Source organism: Gorilla gorilla, chromosome 6 (genome assembly GCF_029281585.2).
Source record: "Gorilla gorilla gorilla isolate KB3781 chromosome 6, NHGRI_mGorGor1-v2.1_pri, whole genome shotgun sequence".
Lineage (NCBI taxonomy): Eukaryota > Metazoa > Chordata > Mammalia > Primates > Hominidae > Gorilla > Gorilla gorilla.
In genome coordinates this window covers 38,482,753-38,505,015 of record NC_073230.2, presented here as the reverse complement: position 1 = coordinate 38,505,015, position 22,263 = coordinate 38,482,753, and the positions used below count along the sequence as shown (strand labels likewise).

The following is a 22,263-nucleotide window of genomic DNA, read 5'->3' as shown; positions in this document are numbered from 1 at the left end:
GGAGCTTGGGAGGATGGGAGTTGGGCTCCTGAGACAGCCTTGGGTTTTTCTAACTAAAAACAGCAACTGATTTTCCTTCCACTCACACACAGTACGTCCAGCTTCTACAGACCCATATGTTCCACACTCCAGTCTCAACAAAGCTAAATTTTGTTGAGACTGGAAGATTTCAAGATGCCTTTTGTCGTTCTTCTCCCCCTCCTCCTTTTATCTTTTTTTCTTCCCACTTTCTTCTCCCTCTCTCTCTTAATTACTCGTTTATTCAAGACATACCGAGTCAGACAATGCAGAGCAATACAAGAGTGAATAGAAAGGGCCCAGTCTCTGCCTTCACAGAGCTCTTAGTCCAGTGGGTTGTGTTAATAATTTTAGATTGTTATGCTCAATGTTTAGAGATGACACTGGATGGTGTACTCATTCCCTACTGCTGCTGTAAGTTTGTAAGCAAACTTACTGTCTTAAAATGGCACAACTCATCATCTTATATTCCTGCAGGTCAGAAGTCTGAAATGGGTCTCACTGGGCTAAAATTAAGGTGTCAGCAGGGTTGCATTTCATCTGGAGGTTCTAGGGGAGAATCCATTTCCTTGCCTTTTCCAGATTTAAGAGGCCACCCACATTCCTGGGCCCATGGCCCCTTCCTCCCTCTTTGAAACCAGCAGCTTTGCATCCTCAAGTCTCTCTTCTCTGATTCTCCTGCTTCCATCTTTCACTTATAAGGACCCATGTGATTATTCTGTGTCCACCCAAATAACCCAGGATAAAATTCTCAGTTCAAGATCCTTAATTCCCTCTGCAAAGTTCTTTTTGTTATGTAAAGTAACATATTCACAGGTTTCAGGGATTAGGATGACGTGGGCCTCTCAGGGCGGGGTGGGGGCATTATTCGACCTACCACAGTGAGGCTTTAAGACAAGGAGTCACACTTGGATTTGGTTGTGTGGGGAAGATCATATAGTCCAATAGCAGACATGCAGACATGGGGAAGCCTGTTAGGACATGGCTATAGTCTAGGGGTGAGATGAAAAAGCTTGATTTGGAGCAATGGCAGCAGAGTTGGAGAGGAGTCCTGTGTGGGACAGAGTCAGGAGCAGAGCTGACAGGGCTTGGCAACACACTGGCTGGACCTGTCTGGCAAGTCAGCAAAAGACAGTTAGTGCTCACCCACATCACATGACTGAGGGCACGCCAATGGTGAGAGGGTGGAAGTGCAGAATCCACCTCTAAAATGTCCCTCATAAGCTTCCACAGCCTGCCTCTCTTTCTTCTCTGGACCACCCTTGAAGGCCACATGTTAAGGGTTGCAGTGTTCCAAGATGGTAGAAACCTGGATCCCTGAATGACTGTGTGAAGTCGAGCTCCACCTCCTACCTCTGCTGATCACACTGGCCTATGATACATGCACGCAAGAAATGTTACTGTGCTAAGTTTCTGAGATTTTAAGATTGATTTGTTACTGCTGCAGAGTCGAGGCCAACACAGTGCAGGGGAGAGAGGTACCAAGGATGTCTCCCAGGTTTCTGGCTTCAGTGTCTGGATGAACAAGTAGATTGATGGGTGGGTGGGTGGATGGATGGATGGATGGATGGATGGATGGATCATTTACCACAGTGGAAAGGGCCAGGTGAGAACCAGATGTTGGGGGAATTAGGCAAGTTGGAAAGCAAGAGCTTAGTCTGGGGTATGTTCAGTTTGAGATGGTGCTAAGAGCCAAGAGGAGACAGCTGTCGAAGTAGGCAGCTGGAAAAAACTCTGGAGTCTAGAGAAGTAGCAACTGGAGAAGAGGGCAGGGAGTAGGCAGCACAGGGATACTATTTAGTCCACGGACATGGATGGTTTGTCTAGTGAGAGAGCAAAGATCAGGGAAGAAAACAGGAGAGAATAGGCCTGGCCCCAATAGAAATGCCAGCATTTAGAAAAGGCCTTGGCAAAGAAGACTGAGGAAGAAAACCAGGACAGGCAAGGGACACAGCAGCCAGGAAAACATGTTTCAGGGAGGAGATGGCCGAGTGCAGCCCAGGCCAAGTTCCCGTCCTCCCCTTCCTCCTCCAGAGGTTGAAAATGAGAACAGATCCTGTTCTCTGTGAGACCTCTCCACTCCTCACAGCACTCCAAGCCTCGTGGCTCCATCTGTGTATAGGCCCCCATTGGGGGACATGGGGAGAGGAATTCAGGCCCAGGGGTGGGTCGGGGAGTGCTGCGTACACTCTCCCTAGCTGCTTCCACCTAAGACCTTATAAAGTGCCCAGGAGTGGCAGTGAAGTGTGAGAGCAGGAGGAAAGGGATCCACTCAGGCAGAGCGACTGAAAGAGAACGCATAAGCTATTAGCTTTTGTCTGGAACAAAATAAGGAGCTAATCCTGAGTTGTCATGGTGATGATTTTGTCCAGTTCCACAGTGTTCAAAACTCCATAGAGCAGGGCACCAAAGAGACTCAGGCAAAGCCGTGGTCCTCCCTTTGAGAAGCCACCTGAGGATGCCCAGGTATTGTTAGAACAAGGTCCCCATTTTAGCATGCAATCTAAGGGTAAAAACAATTCAATTTACCGAAATTTACTTTACGGCCAATGTTTCTGTTCCATGAAATGAGGATCCCACTGTGAGCTGAGTGCTGGGGGTGGCATAGGACTAAAGATGCCACCCTCCCCTTTGGAAGTCAGTGATTCTCAAGATATGGACCACAGACCGGCAACACCACCTGGGAACTTGCTGGAAATGCAGATGCTCAGGCCTCATCCAGATCTACTGAATCAGAAACTTCTGGGGGTGGCCCCAGCAATCTGTGTTTTAACAGAAGATCTGATATTCAAGTTTTAGAATGACCAGACTTCACGAAGACACAAGTTTGGATAGAAGTGACACCCTGTGTCAGACAGCGAATAAGTTCCTCAGCACGAGGGTCCCTGCAGACACCACCCTTTCCTCAGGCTTGATGCCTTTTGAGTCTCAGAGCAGCTGAGAGGCCCAGACAAGAAGCTCCTCCTGCTCTAAGGATGGGGAAGCCTGGGCCCAGCCCTGATGTGCTTCCCTCCTCTTGGCCTCTCCCCTCTATTGAAGGTAGAGAGGACTGGTTCAAGGCATTTGGTGCCCTGGGCAGGCCTCTGAGACCAGGTCAGAATAGCAATGAGCAGGCCTTTCCCTCCTCCCTCCAAGTCTGCTCTCTGCTGCCCCTGCCATGGCCACCACAGGCCTCCTATTCCTCCTCCACTAGAGTGTGGGGACCCCCATGGAGGACCACACCGACCAACCCTGCTTAGATGCAGGGAAGGTTCCTGGGCTGATGAAAAGCTGCAGCCCTATGAAGAGGAGATGCCGGCTGGTCTCATTCTGGGCAGGCAGACTGCAGAAGGAACGGAGCCTGGGGGCTGTGTGGCCTGGAGATGCCAATTCCCAGGTACAGGCGTCCTTTGTCCCTCCCTTCTGGTCACAAGAGCACTGTGGGAGAAAGGGCACTCCCTGTCTGATATAACAGACCTGGATCCCACCCCAGAGCTGGCTCTGGCCCCCAGTGTGGTTGGCCAATGACCACCACCTCTGGCCTCAGCCTCTGTGGGCATCATATGACAGAGCCAACTTGGTATTGGCTCAAATCCCATTAGCATTTGGGGGTTTGGAACGAGGGACAAAATGACTATGTCTCCAAACCCCCTCCTCTCCTCAATAAACACCTTTAAAACATGCCAAGGATTTTGCAAACAATGCAAGGCAGGCTGCAAGCTTGCTTTCACTCCCCACGGCCACCTCTCTGGGCTCTATTTTTCACCCCCATTAAGCTGCCTGCTACCATGGGTGCCTCCCCTCAGTGCATCTGTCTCCTGGCTACCACTCTGAAGGCCACTCTGCACAGCACCATCCTAGGTTCTCTTTAGGGTAGAGGTCCCAGGACCAGTGAGGAGCAGGGGCTTGAAGGAAACAGGTACTTTCCTGGATCCCCCTGGAGCCCCCCAGCCACACACACAGTGCCACAGACATAATTCAACTAACAGATCAGGGCTCTTGTTCCAATTGACTCATATTACTAGATTTAAAAAATTATGAGAGACACACAAAATATATACAAGTATATTAAACCTAGATAAAAGACACTGTTGTGAGTTTACACTCAACAGGCATTGGAAAAAGCTGCCAGGTTTCCTTTTTCAAGTGTGTTTCAAGGACATCAGCTGACCTTTGGCCAGCCTTCTGTGCATGGCATGTGTGCTTGGGGACCACCTGGGCAGGGAAGGTGCAGGAAAGAGATGCAGCAGGAGGACTGGCACGGATTAATAACACAACGCACAGATGTCGATTCTTTGGTACGCTCAGATTTGACTCAGCTAGTAGTGAGCTCCCCAGCCTGGTTTATCTGGGCCCTGAAGGGCTGCTCTCTGCCTGAGATCACTTGAGTACCCTGGTGGATGCTGTGCTCTGGCCAGTGGTTCTCAGACCTGGGTACACTTTAGAATCACCTGGAGGCTTTTAACACAGATCTGCATGGACCCCCCCGACCCAAATGCTGAGGACTTTGGTCTGGAGAGGGGCCTGGACATCAGCACCTTTAAATGCTCCTGGGGGCTCTACAGTGCTGCAGGTATGACGAGAGGGGTAGAGGCCCATCTTTCACAAGTGTGTTTAATTTGGAGCCAAGAAGCCCAGCTCCAGCCAGGGTACCCCTAAGAGCAGGCCAGAGGTTCTTGAAGGTGCAATGGGGGAAAAGTAAGGCCTCTCCTGGTGAGTGACAGCAAGGTCAATGCTATCCCTGAACTTGAGGCCCCTTGAGGGGAGTCCCCCAACCTCAGCCTGCAGGGCAAGCTCTTCAGACAACAGCCCCAAAGTGAGCAAGATGGACACTGCTTCTCAGGACAGCTTCCCCAAGGGCCTCCCCTCACCCTGGCCTGCCCCTCTCCTTCCCAAGCAAGTCATTAGAGGCCGAGACCTCATTCTCTCCTGGGCCTTAGAAACACAAACACCCTTTGGCCTTTTCATAGCTAAGAAAAGGGTGGACCTGGAGCACATTTCAGGGTCCCTGTCTCCCAAGGCCTCTTTCCAGCCTCATTGCAACTGCCTCTGCTGTATGACCTTTCACCCTGACAAGGGGAAAGCTGAGGGCCAGGGCGTCTCCTCACTCCTCTTCTGAGCAGCAAATGCAGCCCAGGGGTGAAGGCATGGACTCCAGAACCATCCACATGCACACCTTGGCTCCACCTTCCCGGCTGAGGGGTTTACTAGGTAAGAGACAAGCAACCTAACGTCTCTGTGTCTAAGCAGCCTCATCTGTTAAGTGGGGGTAAAACTCTACCCAGCCCATAGGCTGGTGAGGGTTAAATGCGTTCTTGTGCGTGTGTGTGTGTGTGTGTGTGTGTGTGTGCGCACATGCGTGCGTGTCTGAGAGAGAGAGAGAGAGAGACAGATAACCCAGTGCCCGCCTTGAAGTGCTGGCTGTTACAGTGCCCACCCACCTTACTCACTGCTCCCTTTCCACCCTTCCCCAGCAGAATGCTTCTCTCCACCTTCCTGTACTCTCCATCTGCCCTCTGAAGCCCAGATCTGCTCCCTAACTTCTCCCCTGCTCTTCCAGAGGGGCTTCCAGGATTGTTCCAAGTGGCACTGACCTGCTTCCTAGAGATGTCTCTCTACTCCCCAGAAGAACTGGGATCTAGCAGAAGGTGGGAGCCCTGGAAACCCCCAACACTCCAAGATGACAGCTCCTAATAACTACAGTGTCTTAGTTAAGTGCTTAGCAAATGCCATACGCTGTCCTTAGCACTTCTCACAGGCTTTTATCACGTAATGCAACAATCCTATGTGGTAGGTATCATTTTTCCTCCATTTTTCAGACATGAAAATTAAGGTGTTAAGGGCCCTTCAAAGATCCCATGGCTGGTGCTGCGCCCGGGGGGGTGCTGGGACCCAGAGCATGTCACTCTTTAGAGGTGGTGCATCCCAGCAGTGGAGGGTACAGGCTGCCTCTGCCTCTTAATGGACTATGTCCTTAAGCAAAGTACCTCCTTGTGCCTCAGTTCACTTATCTATAAAATAGGGGTCATAATAGACCCACCCCCACCCTCCAGCTGCTGTGGTGATAGAATGAAGTGCTGGCACAGAGCCTGGCACACAGGAAGTCTATAGAGGGTCTGGCTATTAACATGATCCACCCCACCCCACTCATTTTAAAAGAGAAGCTCCTGAGGCCCAGAGCAGGAAAGGGCCATGGAGTTGGTGGTCCAACTGGGCCTTTACTCTTTTCCTCTTTCCCACCTAATGGCTGCCCTTTGCTTCTGCTTAATTAGCTCAGCTCTGTTTTATAAAGCCCCACCCTATGATTCAAGGGAGGGGACGAGTAGGGATAGATGAGGGACCCTCTCCTTAGGCAGATCGTGAGAGGCTGCAGCCTCCTCTCCCATCTGGGCAGGGTTAAAGGAGAGCTATTCACTCACTTCTTGGAGAATCCTTCACACCCTGACCTCCTATGGCCAGCCCTGACTCACAAGGTCCCTGAGAGGGCACAAGTGGAGCCCCTGGGGCAGTTGCAGAGATGCCAGCTCAGTGGGAGCCGGCCACTGTTTTCCCCCACCTTCATCTCCAGTGGAGATGACATGAAATACACAATATCTGCTCCCTGGGCCCTCAGCCATGCCCCCTCAATAGCCCAACCCATCTGCTCCAATACTGAGTTCCAAATACAGGAGGTTACTCACTACTGCCAAAAACACCAGGCTCCTGCCTCTTGTGGATTCCTCAGCCTACAGTGTTCACCCATTCGTCTGTCCCTCAATTCTCCACCACCTTCAAATACCTACTTATCCCTTGGGCCTAGCTCAAGGGTTCTCAACACCAGCTTCTCATCAGAATCGCCTGGGGAGCTTTTAAAAACTATGGTGACTATGACGGACCCAAGCTTCTGATTTAATTGGTTTGGATTGTGGCTGGAGTACGTTTTTCTGAAAGTTCCCCAGTGATTCAGATGTGCAGCCAGGTTTAAGAAGCAAGGATCCAGTTTCAATATATGAATCCTTCCCACAAAGAACTCATCTCTTCCTCTCCTGAGGACACCTGCAGGTGAGACCTCCTCCCCAGCACTGTCCTGGCCCTTCCAGGGATGCTGTATTTCCAGCCTGGCATCCATCTCCCTTGTCTCTGCCACGACATCCCTGTGGACAGGCCTGTCTTGCCCTCTCAGCCCAGAGTTCAACAAGCAGGTGTGCAATTAAACTGCACACAGCTTACACTGAGGTCCCTGTCCCACCCCAGTCCCTGCCTTTATTCTTCCCTCCTGGATGATTTTGTTGCTCAACCCCAAATGTATCTGAGACATGCAATGCAGGAACAATGGCCCTGGGTTGGGAGCAGGACACCTGGGTTCCAGACCCACCTCAGCCTGATCCTCCATGTGATCCACACCATCCCTGCCCTCAGGGCTCGGCAGTCCCATCCTCCAAACAGAGACTTGGACCAGATATTCTTGGGATATTCTTTGGGTCTCCTCCAACTGTGTGCCCTTCTGGGCCCCCTGCCTCAGTTTCCCTCACTGGTGGGGCCCCAAATCCACATTCAACCTTGGTTAGGGCTCAGCAAGAGCTCAGCGGAGGCAAAGGCCGGCACGGTCCAGAGTAGCTCCCTCACCAGTTACTGCTCACTGAGAAGCAGCTGGCTGGGGAGCTCCGTCCAGCGGGACCATTCCATTTAACTGGGCTGCAGATTAATCAAGTGCTTAAATAGATGGTGCTCAGAGGAGCCAGGAGGATCCAGAAGGAAAATGAATCCCTCCAGCCTGAGCAGAGAGCCCTACCCTTAGGCAGCACGGAGCCAGTCCTTCAACGATTAAGGCAAAAGTGAGGTTGGAGAGGCCTCTGTGATGCCCCCTCCCCTAAATCCCCAACTTCCCCTGAGGCCAAGAGCTGAGGGCGCCTTTGCTCTGTAAGCCTTAGCTTCCCATCTGCACAATGGAGAGTTAGGAGAGGGGTTCGATGGGGCCACTGGTTCTTACCAGGGATCGTGCCACTCCCTCGGGACATTTGAAATCTTGGGAGGCATTTTGTGGTTGTCATTGGGATCGGGGACGTTATGGGCATTTAGAGGGAGAGGCTAAGAACGCTCAATGTCCTGCAATGTGTGCTTCCTCCAGTGGAGGGAAGCAGGACCCTCCTCAAATGCAGCCCCAGGAGAAGCGTTGTACCCAAGTCTTCAAGACTGAAGTTCCTGCTGCTGCTTTCTTCTCTGGCTTCTGATGCAATGAGCAGAAGAGGTGGGAAAGGACCCCACGTTTCCTGCCCTGCGTTGACCAAGTGCTGTACAGCTCAGCCACAGGCAATAGCTGTGTCCCTGCTGCCACCAGGCCCATGCTGCCTGCTAACAAGCTCTTGACAGCCACTGCCCAGCTCAGGCACCAGTGCTATCCCAGCTCCTGTGGGAGAGAAGGCAGCCATGTCCAGTCACCCAGAACAGCTGTGAGGCATCCAGACCACATCAGCCTTGAGGAGAGCAACCCCAGCATCATTGCCCAGAGCAGATCCAGGACATCAGTATTCTGGAGGGCCTTCTGAAGTCCCCAGAAACCCATACCCTTGACCACTCACTGGTTGAGCCTGAGCACAGGAAAACAGTTCTAAAAGTTGGCACTGGGGACGTGGCATGCTCCCTGCTGCCCCGCTCACCTGGAGAGGAATCATTGAAGCCCATCAGCTCATTGGCCCTCTGGATCTTCTCCAGGCACATGGCTTGCTCCTTCTTGAAGATGCAGTCAGAATGCATGGCGGGGGCCTGTAGGAGAACACAGGATGGATGGTGGGAGCGGGTAGGAGGCCTATCTGTAAGCTCTCCTACCAAAGCCCCAGGGGCAGTGTCTTGGGGGGAGTGGGGAGCAGAAGCAGAGAGGAGGGTGACAAGAGATGTCAGGGCCAGCAGGGGCCCTGACATTCACCTTGAGAGATACCATAAGGGCTCTTCTCAGTCACCAACTCAATGTGTGGCTTTGGACAGGTCCCACTCCCTCCTGGGGTCTCAGTTTCCACATCTTATAATAATATTAGCAAGCGCATATAGCACTTCACTCTGTGCATGCATTATTCTGAGTGTCATATGTGTGTGTGTGTATGGATCTGGAGAGTACTATGAAGTACTATTTTTATCATTTTCCATTTTACTGATGTGGAAACTTAAGTACAGAGATGTTAAGTCACTTGCTCAAAGTCATATGGCTCAGTAGGCTGAAAAGCCAGGATTCGAACCCAGGAGGCCTGACTCCAGCAGCCACGAGGCTACTACTGCAGTTTAGAGGAGAAAACAAGTGGTAGGGGAGAAGTCAGGCTGAGAAAGCTCATTTTCTCTCTTCTCCAGGAACTCAGGAAGAAAGTGCCCCCAGCAGCTGCAGGCTAAGGAGCAGTGCTGCCATTTAGTGGGGCCTACTCGCCACCCTTATTTACAGAAGGAGAAACTGGGGCTCAGAGAGGTTAAGAAACTCCAGCCCAAAGTTATACCACTGGTTAATAGTAGATATGGGCTTCAAGTTCAGGACCAAGTAACTTCACAGCCCATGCGCTGCTATCATGACAGCTGCTCCCAAATGCCGTCCCTTTAACTCAAAACCCCAGGGCAGGGATGGTCCCCAGGGGGATGTCAGCAAGTGTGGAGGCAGTCACAAGGCATTTGAGTTGCCAAGGGCCATTTTTGGGGACACAGTCCAATCCCTACTATTCACAGATGTGCAGGCAGTTCTCAGGGAAAGGGACAGGCTTGTCTATGGCCACACAGTGAGTCAGGCCAGAGGCAGGACTGGTACCCAGGGTTCTGAGGACAGCCTCACCCACTGCTACTCTGAACTCTCAGGTAGAGTGGCGGGACCAAAACCTGGGAGTCCTCCTCTGCTCACTCCCCATCCCCACCTTTACTCAGGGAGAGATCTGAGCAGGGGGCAGGCTTCTGAGTTCTATCCTGGCAGGGCATTGTGGGCTAGTGACGAGAAAATTGAAAGAGGCTTCTGCAGCCCTGACCAGGGCTCCTGCATTCAGTTGAGCAGGTTGTGTACTGTGCAACTCTAAAGGTTGCCACACATTACCATCATAAAGATTTGTAAATTTTGTAATCATTTCTGGTCAAATCAGTACAGGGTCTTGAGGAAGGCATGTCTTTTCTGATTCACACAAAGGCACTGGGTGGCCCAGTGGTGGTGTTGGCAGAAATACCAGCCAGATGAAGAGCTGAGCTGAGGGCACAGAAAAAACATGAGTTCTCTGGAGCAGGGGCTCAGGTGAGCCTGGGGCTCCCAGAGAGATGTTCCAGGGCCCTTACCATAGGCAGCAGGAGGAGAGCAGCCAGGGAAACGTGCACGACACCAGCCATGACACTTCTTGGCCAGCACCACTGGCCTCCCACTGACAGCAGCGGCAGGTCAGCCCCAGTGTGTCTCTGGGCTAGAGAGGAAGGAAAGGTGTGAATCCTGTGAGCCCAGTGCAGTGTCCGGGGGCAAGACCACCTCCCTTCCTTATTCCCCCAGCTCCCTGCAGCACGGCTCTCAGCCTCCAAGGATAACCCCACCTCCCTGCCTGCATCCGTCTTGCTCTTTCTTCTTCTGCCCTGCAAACATGTGCTAGGCACTCAGTCTGTGCTAGGTGCTGGCGATACTGTGGGCACACACTGGCTCAGCTCCACCAGTCTCCTGGCATGGTCTGGAATGGCTTTCTCCTTGGCAACAGAGGGATTGCCTCCCCAAACCTTTGCATTTTCCCCCTCCTCCACAGTGACAAAGTTTTAGCTGGCACATGCATGCTCACCTAGAGATGATATTTCCTGGTATCTCTTGCTTGGAGGTGTGGGCACATGATGAAGTTATTAGCACTTATGGAATGTGAGTGGCAGCATGTGGCCCCATCTGCACCCTCTGTGCATGAGGGCATGGCATGATCTCTGCTCTTGCTCTTTAACCCTTCCCAAATAACAAACCCCACTTTGACAGTGTGGACGTGAACCGTATCTGAGTGGATAGGGAGCAATGCTGCAAGAGGAGGCAGGATCGCCAAGCAACCTCGTGGAGCCCAGCCACCCAGCCTGCCTGGAGGCCCACCTAGCTCCAGACTGTTACACCAGAGGGAAACCACCTTCTAGCTAATTTAGCCCCTTAAAAGGCCTCTTTGTTCCAGCTGCCTGGCCTGGTACCCTAACAATTACACCCACTTTTTGCCCTACCTCACTCTACTTCATCTTCGGGATGAAGTCTTAAACCATGACACGGAAAACACAGCGACAGCTGAAGCATGTGCTCAGGCCTCAGAGCTGCAGGAGCTCCAAGGGGGCAGGCCTGCAAGGACTGGGGCCACTGGTGGGGACCAGAGAGACAGGTTACAGGGAGTCAAAAAAGGAGGCTGCAAGAGCCCAGCACGCCCCCAGGGGAAGAGTATACTCTGCTTCTAAAATTGATCATTACGACATATACCCTACAACACAGCAATTCTGCATCTGATAAATATTTGCAATTGGACAAAAAGAAGCATATGCAAGCACATTCACCACAGCATCCTTTAAAATAGCATCAACAATAAAAAATGGGACAGCAAAGCATCCGTCAACAGGCACTGCTAAATAGGCTCCAGTTCAGCTGTACGATGGTTATGGTTATTTAAAAATTATTATTACTATTAAATTATTATAAAAGAGATTGAGTAGGCCCATATCAGGGCACTGCTAACCCACAGGTGCCTGGCCCGGGAGGCCATGGGGGGCCCAAGCACATCCTACATGTACATCCCAACATGTCTTCGCACACCCCCCACCAGCAGGCAGAACTGCTGCACCCCAGGGGCCTTTGTGTCCCTCACTCTCTGCCTAACCACGTCCCCTCCCTCTCTCCTTGCCTCCCACAGGGCCTCTCCAAGCTTAAGCTGGAGATAAGCAGGCATCCAAAAAGCAGAAATAAAACCAGCTGCAGGAAGGCTCAAAAAGAGGGAGCCCCCATCTCCCCATATTATGCACCAGGGCTCACTCAGAGTTGGGGAGGGAGGCCTCAGATATCCCAAGAGATGCTCCGAGAAGCCTGGGAGCCATGGCAACACTGGCCCAGCCTCCTCCTGTGGGTCAGGGAGGACAGGGCAGGCTGGGCAAGCACTGGCCTCAGCACTTCTAGGCACCCTGAGGCACCATCTCTACCAGGCACTCAGGCTTCCGTCTCTGTACCAGCTCCCAGGGCTTGCCACACCCCTGGTGGCCACAGGCTGCCTCTGGCGTGACCTAGCACTGGTGGCCCCTAAAGGGCTTGGTCACTTCTACCAGCCCTGGGGAACCCAAGGCTCTGCCTGCAAAGAGACAACCCTCCTGACTTGCCTGGCTGCGAGGGAGGAGTGTCTGGCACCAGTGACAGAGGCTGGAGGCCATCTCTCTAGGCCAGCAGAGTGTTGCGGGGAGATCCTGCAAGGCAGACAGCCTCCAAGATCAGGCGTCGATTCCCTGCACCTTCCGCAACCTCAGGCCAAAAAGGTGAAAACAGAGCTCCTTGCTCCCAGCAACACCTTGAGGTGGCAGCAGCACTACCCCCGTTAGGACTGGGCTGCCCCCTAGCAGATACTCACTGCTTCCCCAGCAAAGCCCTAACGTCCGACCCCAGTATGAATCAGAAGCTCTCAGCTGTGGTTCAGGCAGCAGTGTTGTTTAAAGATCTCCAGGTGATGCTCGTGTATAGCTAGAATTATAAAGCCTCTATTTTAACCTTTATTAGAACCCAGGGAGCTGGCACAGAGGAACTAGGATTTTGAACAGCTCTGGTGGGGTGGGGGAGCCGGTGGCAGCAAACAGAGAATGAGTTTGTGTTTTGAGGACTGGTGGATTTCTGATTCTGTTTCTCTCTCTTTCTCTCTCTCTCTCACACACACACAAACACACACAAATACACAGAAATAGGTCCACAGAGATGATCATAAAGACATGTCAACCCTACAGAGACAAAGAGAGACATTTATCCCCAGGGCCACCACTTGAAGGTATCAATACAAACTCCCATGATGGGATACACAAGGTGGAGATTCCTTCAGGGACCGACAGGCAACCACACACCCCCCCCCAACACACACCACACACACACACACTCCTTCACAGACACACACACTCCTTCACAGACACATAGAGGACCACACACAGAACAAAGATATGTGCAGATGTAAGCACATGACAATTCAGATATTCAGATATGTCACATATCAGACTGTAGATATACGGAACAATTCACGCTTACACACACTCACTCAGCAAAGGCATTCAGCTACAGAGAGGCAATAAGATATATTTGGATTCAGATATGGGTGCAGGTATAGGCACACATGCACATGTGTGTACATGCACGCACACATGCAGGGATGCCCAGACTTGCAGGGGCCTCGCCCCTGCTGTGGGAAGGGCAGCTTCTCAGCTGTAGCTGCAGGGGACAGAAGACAAGCTCCAGCAGAGGCCCCAGCCCCTACCCACCTCCAGCCCTCTGCTTCACCGCCAGGCTGCTTACTAGGAGACAGGTGTGTCCCCAGCCCAGTGACCCAGGGTAAGGGAGCTGGGGCACTCTCAATAGGGTGCCTCTTCTGGAACTAGACCCAGGGTTCTTGATTCCCACTGTTACCTTCTCTTGGTCCCCACACCCATTACAGTCCACCCCCTGCCCAACTGGACACAGACGCCCCCGCCAGCAAAGAGGAGGGGAGAGAGAACCTGGGAGCTCCCAGGCCTCGACTCCGCTGGGGACCTCAGGGATCACCTCCCGCAGCCTCTCCCCTCTCTGGGCGGTAATCTTTTCAGCCCCTCCAGGCACTTCTGCCCCCACCACAACCCTGCACTGCCCCCAACTGGACAACGCTCAGAGCTTACAGACTTAGGCTGCCTGCCCCAAACCAAGTGCTTCTCTGCAGTGTCCCTCTGAGATGCGTCCCCTCACTTGTTGGCCACCCCAGCCCTGCCAGTGGCTCCTCCTCCTCCAGACTCTCCCAAGCTGCTAGTGACACCCTCAAGGGACAGGCCAGGCCCCACCACTGCAGCCCAGGGTTGATCTCTCCCCTCCCTGAGGATGGATTTCAGCCCAGCCACAAAAGTGGCTCAGGATGGGAAAATGGGTCACTCCATATTCCCTGGCTCTCTCTCTTGGGTCCAGACTCTGTTGGGGCAGATAGTTTTGGAGGATGATTAAAGTCACCTCCTGGCATTTAGTATGACAGACTTGGGACCATTTTGCCAGAGGTTTTTGCCCTAGGAGCTTGGGAAAACTGCTTAACTTCTCTGTGCCTTCTTTTTATCATCTGAAAAATGGGAATAATATTAATGTCTATCTCATAGATGTTACAGTGAGGCATCAGCAAATTTATACAAATAAACTATAGAGTATATACTATAGCCTGGCACTCAGTAAGGGCTATACATGTGTTAACTATTATTATTATCTCACCACTTTGTGTTCAGACTTTTTGTACCCTGTTGCTGTCACCTCCACCCCCACAGCACCGTGTCACAATCAAAATGGGAACAGCAGGCCTCCTGTGCTTTTATTTACTAATGGCTAACATTTATTAAATACTTAGTATGTGCCAGACACTCTTCCAAGCAATAAACATGTGTTAACTCATTTAACCTGCCTGAAATAGTTACTAGCATTAGCTCATTCTATAGCGGAGGTGACCGACACACAGAGAGGGTAAGCAACTTCCCCAAAATCACACAGCAAGTCCCTGGTAGGGCTGGGAAGTAAACGCAAGCAGTCTGGCTCCAAAGTTGGTGCACTCCATCCCTATGCTTCCACTGCCCTCTCTTACTGGTCAAATGAAGATCAGTTCAGAGTCCACTGGTACCCTAGTAGGGACCCCTACACACACCTCCAGGGGCTGGTCAGGTCCACCACTACACCCATTCACATATCTATATCTAGTTTCCTCCTTAGGAAGAGTTAGTTACAGACACAACATTTCAGACCTGAAATAGACTTTAGAGCCACCTCCCAAGGTGCAGATAGGGAAACTGAGGCCAGAGAAGGCGACACACTTTCCAAGGTCACACAATATAGAGCCTGGAGGCTTGCCTGGCAAGAATGGGATGTGTTACAGATACCTGGACTGTAAGGGAATTCAGGGGGATCCCAATAGCACACCATTCCCCTTTCCTCCTCAGGCCTCATAAGCCCAGCCACCGAACCTGGAGTGAAACTGACTACAGCAGCCATGTCCTCCTCTGAGTCGCTGCACCAGGAAGTGGTGGCCCCTGCACACCCAGGATAGCATCATCAGTCAGCACATGGGAGCGAGCGGTGACTCACTGGGCTCGAAGACTTTCCACATCTCCGTGCAGAGGGGACTCAGAGACCCTCCAGCCATCCCTGTACTGTCCAAAGCCTGGCAGAGCCCTTCTGCTTCCCCTGGCTGAAGGCAACTCTGCTCTTGAGATGGACACTTGCCCCACTCCAGCGTCTGGCCCAGGCCCACAGTGGGAAGCTCTGATGTCCCTGTGCCCTTCCCAACCAGCTCAGAGCAGCACAGTTTCCTCTGCCTCACATAAGCCCACACAGGGGGGTGTGGACAGCCTACCCCACCTCTTCTTTGGGCCACACAGCCCTGGGACTCTCATCTGCCCATGGGGCTGGGGCCATCTGTGCCACCTCCTACTGGAATCTTCTGGCCACTCAGCATCCCTCCCCATTAGAGGGCAGGACAAGCCTGGATACCAGAAAGGAGATGGCCAGGCTAAGTACATCACTTGCCTCCCCTGCTCTCCCCGTGCTCCATTTACTCATGACAGGGGAGCTGGACCGCCCCTACTTCCTCCTCTCCCTCCTAGGGCCAGGAACAAGGGACAGAAGGCTGAAAGATGAAACACTGCCCCCCTCCCACTCACCCCTCAAAGGGAGGGACAGAAGCTGCTGCAGGGAAGGAGGGGAACCCTCTAGAACCTCTTTCCTCCTCAAGAAGACCAGAGCTGATAAAGGGCACAGACAAACTCCTGGGCCAGGGGCCTCCTGGCAATGGCAGGCGTGACAAGGTGACAGGAGTCAGGCCACCAGAGGGGCCCCAGTGATGATCCCACTCATGCCCTGCATTTCGCACAAGCTTGGGTAGGAAACCAGGTCCAAAGCAAGGAAGGGCCAGGCTGGGGCACCCGTGCACGTTGGCAGTATCATCCCATCTCACTGGTGAGGCTCTGAGGCCCTAGGAGACCAGGAAACTTCCCCAAGGTCATGCTGCAGAGTCCTTCCCAGGGTGCTGTGAGGAGTTCTCTTCCATACTGGATAGTGCAGGGACCTCTCCTGACCTGGAGGAGTCAGGGAGTGCACCCCCTGGGCCAGGTAAGAGGAGGGGGAGGAAGAAGGCAGAAGATAAATTCGGGGAGAAGAGGGAGGTAGGAAGGGAAAGGATGGAGGGAATGAGAGGAGGGAGGGGAGGAAGGGGAACAGGAAGCCTGGCCAGAGGGAGGCACAAGCTTGTGGAAAATGTTCACTGAGCACCTGCCCGGCAGGGGGTATGGTTTGGGGAGGAGTAGCTCTGCACTGAGCGCCCTTCCCTTTGTGCAGACCCTGGTTAAGCTTCAGCCTCTCCTAAGTGAGCATGAGCCCAGCTCTGACGTGCGTGTGCCCACAGCACCTGGCACAGGCAAGACACACGAGTGCCCAGAAAACTTGGATGAGTGCCCCCTGGATGGATTTGGGAAGGTGATTCCAGGGTGTCAAGGAGCACAACAAGATATCAGGAGGTGATGAGGTGGATGAGAGGGTGGAGGGCTGGTGCCAGTCTGTGGAAGCTGGAGGGTTGTTCCACCAGACAGGGGTGGGGCAATGAAGAGTTCTAAGCAATGGAGTGGAGTGATCAGCTTCTCATTTAGAAAATATCCCTTCAAAGGCTGGGGAGCAGAGATGAAGGGGGAAAGTGCAGGCAGAAATGTACCCTGAGGCCCTTTTCTGGATCTAGGGTAGAGGTGATGGGGGACTAAGCTGAGCAGGAAGGCGGTTGGGATGGAAAGTGGGGGACAGAATCCAGAGACACGGAAAAATGAGAGAGGAGTGTCTCCCTGGCCCACCCCCACCACAGGTGGCAGGAAGGAAATTTCAGGAGGAGGCAGTAGAGAAAGGAAGAAACAGAAGGCAGGACCTGGTTCACTACACAAGTCCACAGGCCTTAGATCAGCAGCTGGGAAGTTCAGAGGTGCCTAGGAAGGATATATATATGTTTGTCTCAGCCAACCCTCTGCAGTGCCCATTGATCAGGAGGGAAAGATGAGAGCAGCTAAGGCAATGCACGGAGTCTGTGGAGAGCTGGGATGAGAGTGTCCAGCTATCCTCCAAGGCCAACTCAACCCCCCACCACCACCTCCAGGAAGCCCACTCAGGCAGCACCTGCCCTTTATGACCTTGCCCTCTACTGAGAAGCCCTAGCCCTGAGATAAGGAGCCCCTCTCCTTTGAGCTGTTTCAGGTCTCATCATGTTCATTGTGAGTTTCGAGTCTTGTCTAGAAACAAGGGGCATGCCCAGGTTTCCGTGTGGCTTCCCCACCCATGGGGATGGGCACAGACTTGGACACAAAGGGCGAATGGTGAAGGGGGCTCAGGAACTGTTTGGCAAGCTCAAGTGACAGCAGTCAGTTTTTCAGTCCTGAATGTTGTCTCCAGGTGTCTTTAGAGTGGGGGAATCGATCACAGGGACAAAGCAGAGGCCAATCTGGGGGAGGGTGCTGAGGCCAGGCAGGGACCCTCTCCTAGGCCTGACCCATTAAACAGATGGGCACTCTGAGCTCCACGTAGAATGGAGCGAAGCATCCTAGGTACCATCAGGCATCTGCAGCTATCAGAGCTAAGCCCCTCCCTTCGTCAACCTCTCTGACCATTTATTTATCTTTCCTAACCTTACATTGCAGGAGCTGGCAACCCCTTCCAGCCAGTCAGATTCAGCCTGTAGCCTATTTTTGTACGGCCAGTGAGCCAGGAATGCTTTTTACATTTCTAAATGGTTGGAAAGAATTACAAGAATCATATTTCATGACACAGGCAAAACGTATGAAATTCAAATTTCAGTGTCCATAAATAAAATGTATCAGAACAGAGCCATGCTCACTTGTTTACATATCATCTAAGGCTGCAGTAGGCTACACAGTGGAATTAGGTAGCTGTCTATGGACACAAGCGTAAAATAATTGCTATCTCGCACTTTACAGAAAAAGGTTGTCTACCCTTGTTCTAGGCTTATGCAACACACGCACGCACGTGCGTGCATGCACACACACACACACACACACTTTCCTCCATTCAATTCAATATTCAGCTGGACTTTTATTAATGAAGACCTTTGTGATCTTCTTTGGGCAAATATCTCTGAGTCCCCGGGTGTGCCCAGATCTGTGTGAGAGGGTGTGTCTCAACGTCCATTTGTCTTTCTGGTGTTGCTTGTCACTATTGTGCCCCAGCTCTCTGGCAGGTGTCATAGAAAGCCTATATGCCATCCCAGCTGTGTGTCACTCCCTCTCTGTGTGTCACTGTGGGGGTGGCTGTCACCGTTTGCCTCTGACGGCATCCAGAGCTCGGTACAAACACGTCGCAGCTGAGGAGTTTCCAGTCTCCATCTTGCCAGGCAGCTGGACCACTAAGCCCAACTCATTCAGACCCTGGAATCAGATTCCTCTCCTCAGGGAAGGCTGAGGGTCTCTGAGGCCTCTAGGCCTTCCAGGGTGGAAAGCCACTTGGCAGCTCCTGTCTGAGGCATCATCCCTCTGCTCACAAACCTGCCCAGGACAGGAAACTCATTGTCACCTCCAGTGTCAGCCCCATGGTGGGTGGGTCTCAGGCAAGCAAGGCCTTCCTGGCACCGAGCTCAGCTCCGGCTCTGCACTTGGCACACCTTGGTTCTGCCCTGTGGCAGACAGCACAAGATGCCCTCCACTTAATCCGCGCCAGCCCCAGGTCAATGAAATGCTTGTCCCTGGGAGGGCGGCAACCTGGGACACTCCAGCTTAAGCCCTGTCCCCAAGAGAAAAGCCACCCTGTGGCCTTAGCTTTCCTAGCCTCTCAGCCACATATACTATAAACTCCCATGTGTGTATTTAATTATTCGACACAAATTGAGGGAGTGTCCCAAAGTTGATGCACAACAGAGAGAGGTGGCCATGTGAAAAGGCATGGGTCCCAAAGTGTTTCTCCAATCAATCCCCTGCCAGCCTGAACCTTATACGAAACAGGACTTAACGCACCCCTTAGCTTAGATCAGTCCCGAGACTGCAGGAGAGGGATCCTTTCAGAGGCTCCCCACAGACACCTCCCCTCACCACACATGGGGACAAACAGACTTTTGGGGGTCTTGTCCCAGACACCCAACCACCCATGAACCACCCATGACCAAAGAGGAAAAGTATCAGGCCCGCCTCCATCGTCACCCCACACACACTTGTTGATGGATTGGTTGGAAGAGCTGGCCCACGGCCTGCTCAGCGTGTTCCACCTCCAATTTGTATGTTCAGATTTCGGCTTGTGTCCAAGCTGGTGCCTCTGCCTGCCCTCCCCAAGGTCAGGGAGGAGCAGAACTTAGCTTAGGACTGGGGACTCCACCAGTGCTACTTGTACCCAGCACCAAACTCATTTAATTGGGGTCTCCTGAGAAAACCTGGGTGCTGCCTGCTGCCCCTGCCCCCAAAGGCTCAAACATAGTTTTCCATCTTCTTGGGAATCCTACCGCCACTCAAAGCTTCTAGCTTGACCTTCAGGATGCTTGTCTGCCTCTGGCCAGCTGCAGTCCCAGGGCAAGTTGCCCTCCACATGCTGCGTCCAGCCCCTTCCCATCCCCCAACTCCTCCCCAGGGCCGCTCATGGGAAGAGCCAAATGCTGTGTCTTGGAGAGGGCCAGGGGGGCTTTGCGGGACATTGTAAGGCTGGGGAAGATAAAGGGAGTCTGACGCACCTGCACTCAAAAACATAAAAATGGTCGGAAGAATTAGCAGGTGTCCACCACCCCACCCCCATCTTCCAAAAGGGGGCTGAGCTCCATCCAGGGGTGAGGCTCCGCTCCTCAGCTCCAAGTGAAATGCAATCGGCTTCCGGCTGGGTTCCCTCCTGAGGGTCTAGTTGCATCCATTGGCTCCCCTGTCCCTTCTGAGCCCCCTAACCTGCCAAGGTCCCGCCGAGGATATGGCCTCTGCCCCCCGCAGCTGCCGCAGGAGCTTCTGCCTCTAAAGCGGCAGGCAGGGGTCTCAGCGGGCCCACTTCAACCTGGGAAGGCCGGTGCGTTTCCCCACAGACCCCGCAGGGCGTTTCTTCTGAGGACCACCGAAGCCCTGGCATCCCCAACCCCAGCCCCTCCGCGCCACGGGAAACGAAGACGACACTCTTTTGAACAATCCCGAATGTGTCACCACAGAGGGGCATTCTACACTGGCCCCTACCCCAACCCCCACCTAGCACATTGCTTGCCCAGCCCTCAAACCCCGTGCGGATTGCGGTACCTAGCCCCGGGGGACCCTCCAGCCCTGCCTTCCCGATCCGCTTAGGTGCGTCCGTCCACCTATGGGTAGGGAGGCATGTCCCTCCGGCCGCATGGCTTGCCTGCCCCCCTGGTCTCCCTTCTCCGCATCAGGAGGGGCGTGAGATAGCTAGGTCGACCCCCACCCCGGCAGTCTGCGGCGATCGGCCGCCCCGAGCGCAGCGCCAGACACTTGGGTTGGGGGGTGTCAGCCTGACGCGCAGGAAGGGCGCAGCGGCGGGAGGGGGCTTCATTTCAGATCTGGGAGGCTTGCCTGGCGCCGGCCCTCGCCCGCTCTCCGTCGGTGGAGGTCGCGGCTGGCGGAGACCGCCAAGCCAGAGGAGGGGATCCGAGGTCCCGGCTGGGCGAAGGTTCTGGAGCGGGGAGAAGACGGCCGAGGCGTGGAGGGGCAGCCGCGGCGGGGCGACCCTTACCTGCTCACTGCGGGGCCTGTCCGTGGGGCCGGGGCAGACTCCGCAAAGGACGCGCAGCCTGCGAGTCCGCGGCCCGCGCGGCGCGGGGATGGGGAGCGTGTGCGCCGAGGAGCGCGCGCCGAGCCCGGTCTCCGCGCCTGTGTGGCCGCGGGCGGCCGGGGTCCGTGTGTCCCTGCGCGGCGGCGTGTGCGTGTGCGCACGCGGGGACCACGCTCGCCCGGAGCCGCCGCCGCCGCCGCCGTCACTCCCTGCCCTGGGCCGAGCGCAGCGCCCCCTTTGCCCGCCCCGCGCGGCGCGGCAGTCCAGCTTGGCTCCGTCCTGCGGGAGAGGCGCCGCCTCCGCCGCGAAGCCAGGCTGGGCGCTGGAGGGAGGCGACCGACCACCGCCTCCCTCTGCTCACTTCACAGGCTGGGGAGGGGGTGCTGCAGGCCAATGAGCGCCCGGGGGCGGGGTTAGATCGAGGGCGGTGCGGTGAGGGGCGCGGTGGGGGGCGCCGGGCTGCTCAACCCGACCCCACCCGCAGCACAGACTGGAGCAGGAGCTGCGGCGGGAAATCCCAGCGGCGGGGGTCGGGGTCGCTGAGGTGGAGGCCTCAACCCCCTGTCATCCCCGTCTCCTCTGTCTCTGGGCCTCCTGGGCTCACCACCCTCTTTCCAGTCTCTCCATCACAGCCAGGACTAGAAAGCCCTCTTTCTTCTCCCTAGGTCCTCAAGATTTCCTGTGTATCAGAGCCTGTCTTCCCTCTCCTCCAAGAAGCCTTCCTTACCAGGCAAGTCTCAGACCCTCCTTGGGCTCTTCTTTGCCCCTACCGCCCAGGCCTGGGAGGGTCAGCTAGTTTTGGGGTGCCTGTCGGGATGTCCTCCAATGTGACCCCCCCCCGCCCCCGGAGAAAGACCAGGAAGGGGATGGTGGTGCTTACAGGACAGAGGCAACTTAAAATATCAGACTGCCTGGCTCCAGTGCCTGCTGTGCCACAGCTCTGTGAGCTTGGGTAAGTGGCTCAGCCTCTCTGAGCTTCAGCTTCTTCATCTGCACAAGGGAACAATAGTACTGGCCCCCAGGGCTCTTCACAGCAGCATTAAATAAAAATGGTACACTCACCCCATAGTAGTTTCTCCCTGGTATCATTGATTCGCCGATGCTGAATAAATTACTATTGCTACTGTTATTACAGTCCTGTCCAACCTCCTCCTAGTGCAAATGGCTTAATAAGGAGAACTACACAGGTAAAGGTGGCCTAGCGGGTTGGCAGTGAAGCCCAAACTTAACTGAGAGTAGTTAGTTACCCACTCCCAGGCAAGTTCTCACCCTCTGCCCACCCCACCCAGCCCCCATCCCACAGCTGCTCCTGCCTGCCTCTGCTCTCGGTTTTTGGTCCCTGCCTCAGGCATCAGTCTCTGAGAGCTCTC

The 22,263-nt window shown here is 53.9% G+C and overlaps 1 protein-coding gene across 7 annotated transcripts in view; it reads right to left on the bottom strand.

The window, feature by feature from the left end:
• Positions 1 to 21,264, bottom strand: part of ADCYAP1R1 (ADCYAP receptor type I) — a 59,187-nt gene extending 37,923 nt beyond the window's left edge. For 4 of the 7 annotated variants that reach the window (XM_004045271.5, XM_019031640.4, XM_004045270.5 and 1 more), the window contains exons 1-3: positions 20,855 to 21,244; positions 10,267 to 10,388; positions 8,634 to 8,739 (exon numbers count right to left, since the gene is read on the bottom strand). In XM_004045271.5, coding sequence (XP_004045319.1) covers positions 8,634 to 8,739; positions 10,267 to 10,317 — 157 coding nt within the window. In that variant the 5' untranslated portion in view covers positions 10,318 to 10,388; positions 20,855 to 21,244. Of the gene's footprint in view, positions 1 to 8,633; positions 8,740 to 10,266; positions 10,389 to 20,854 lie in introns of all 7 variants that reach the window. The other 3 variants (XM_004045269.5, XM_055347294.2, XM_019031639.4) reach the window with 3 other exon arrangements.
• Positions 21,265 to 22,263: the final 999 nt, after the last annotated feature.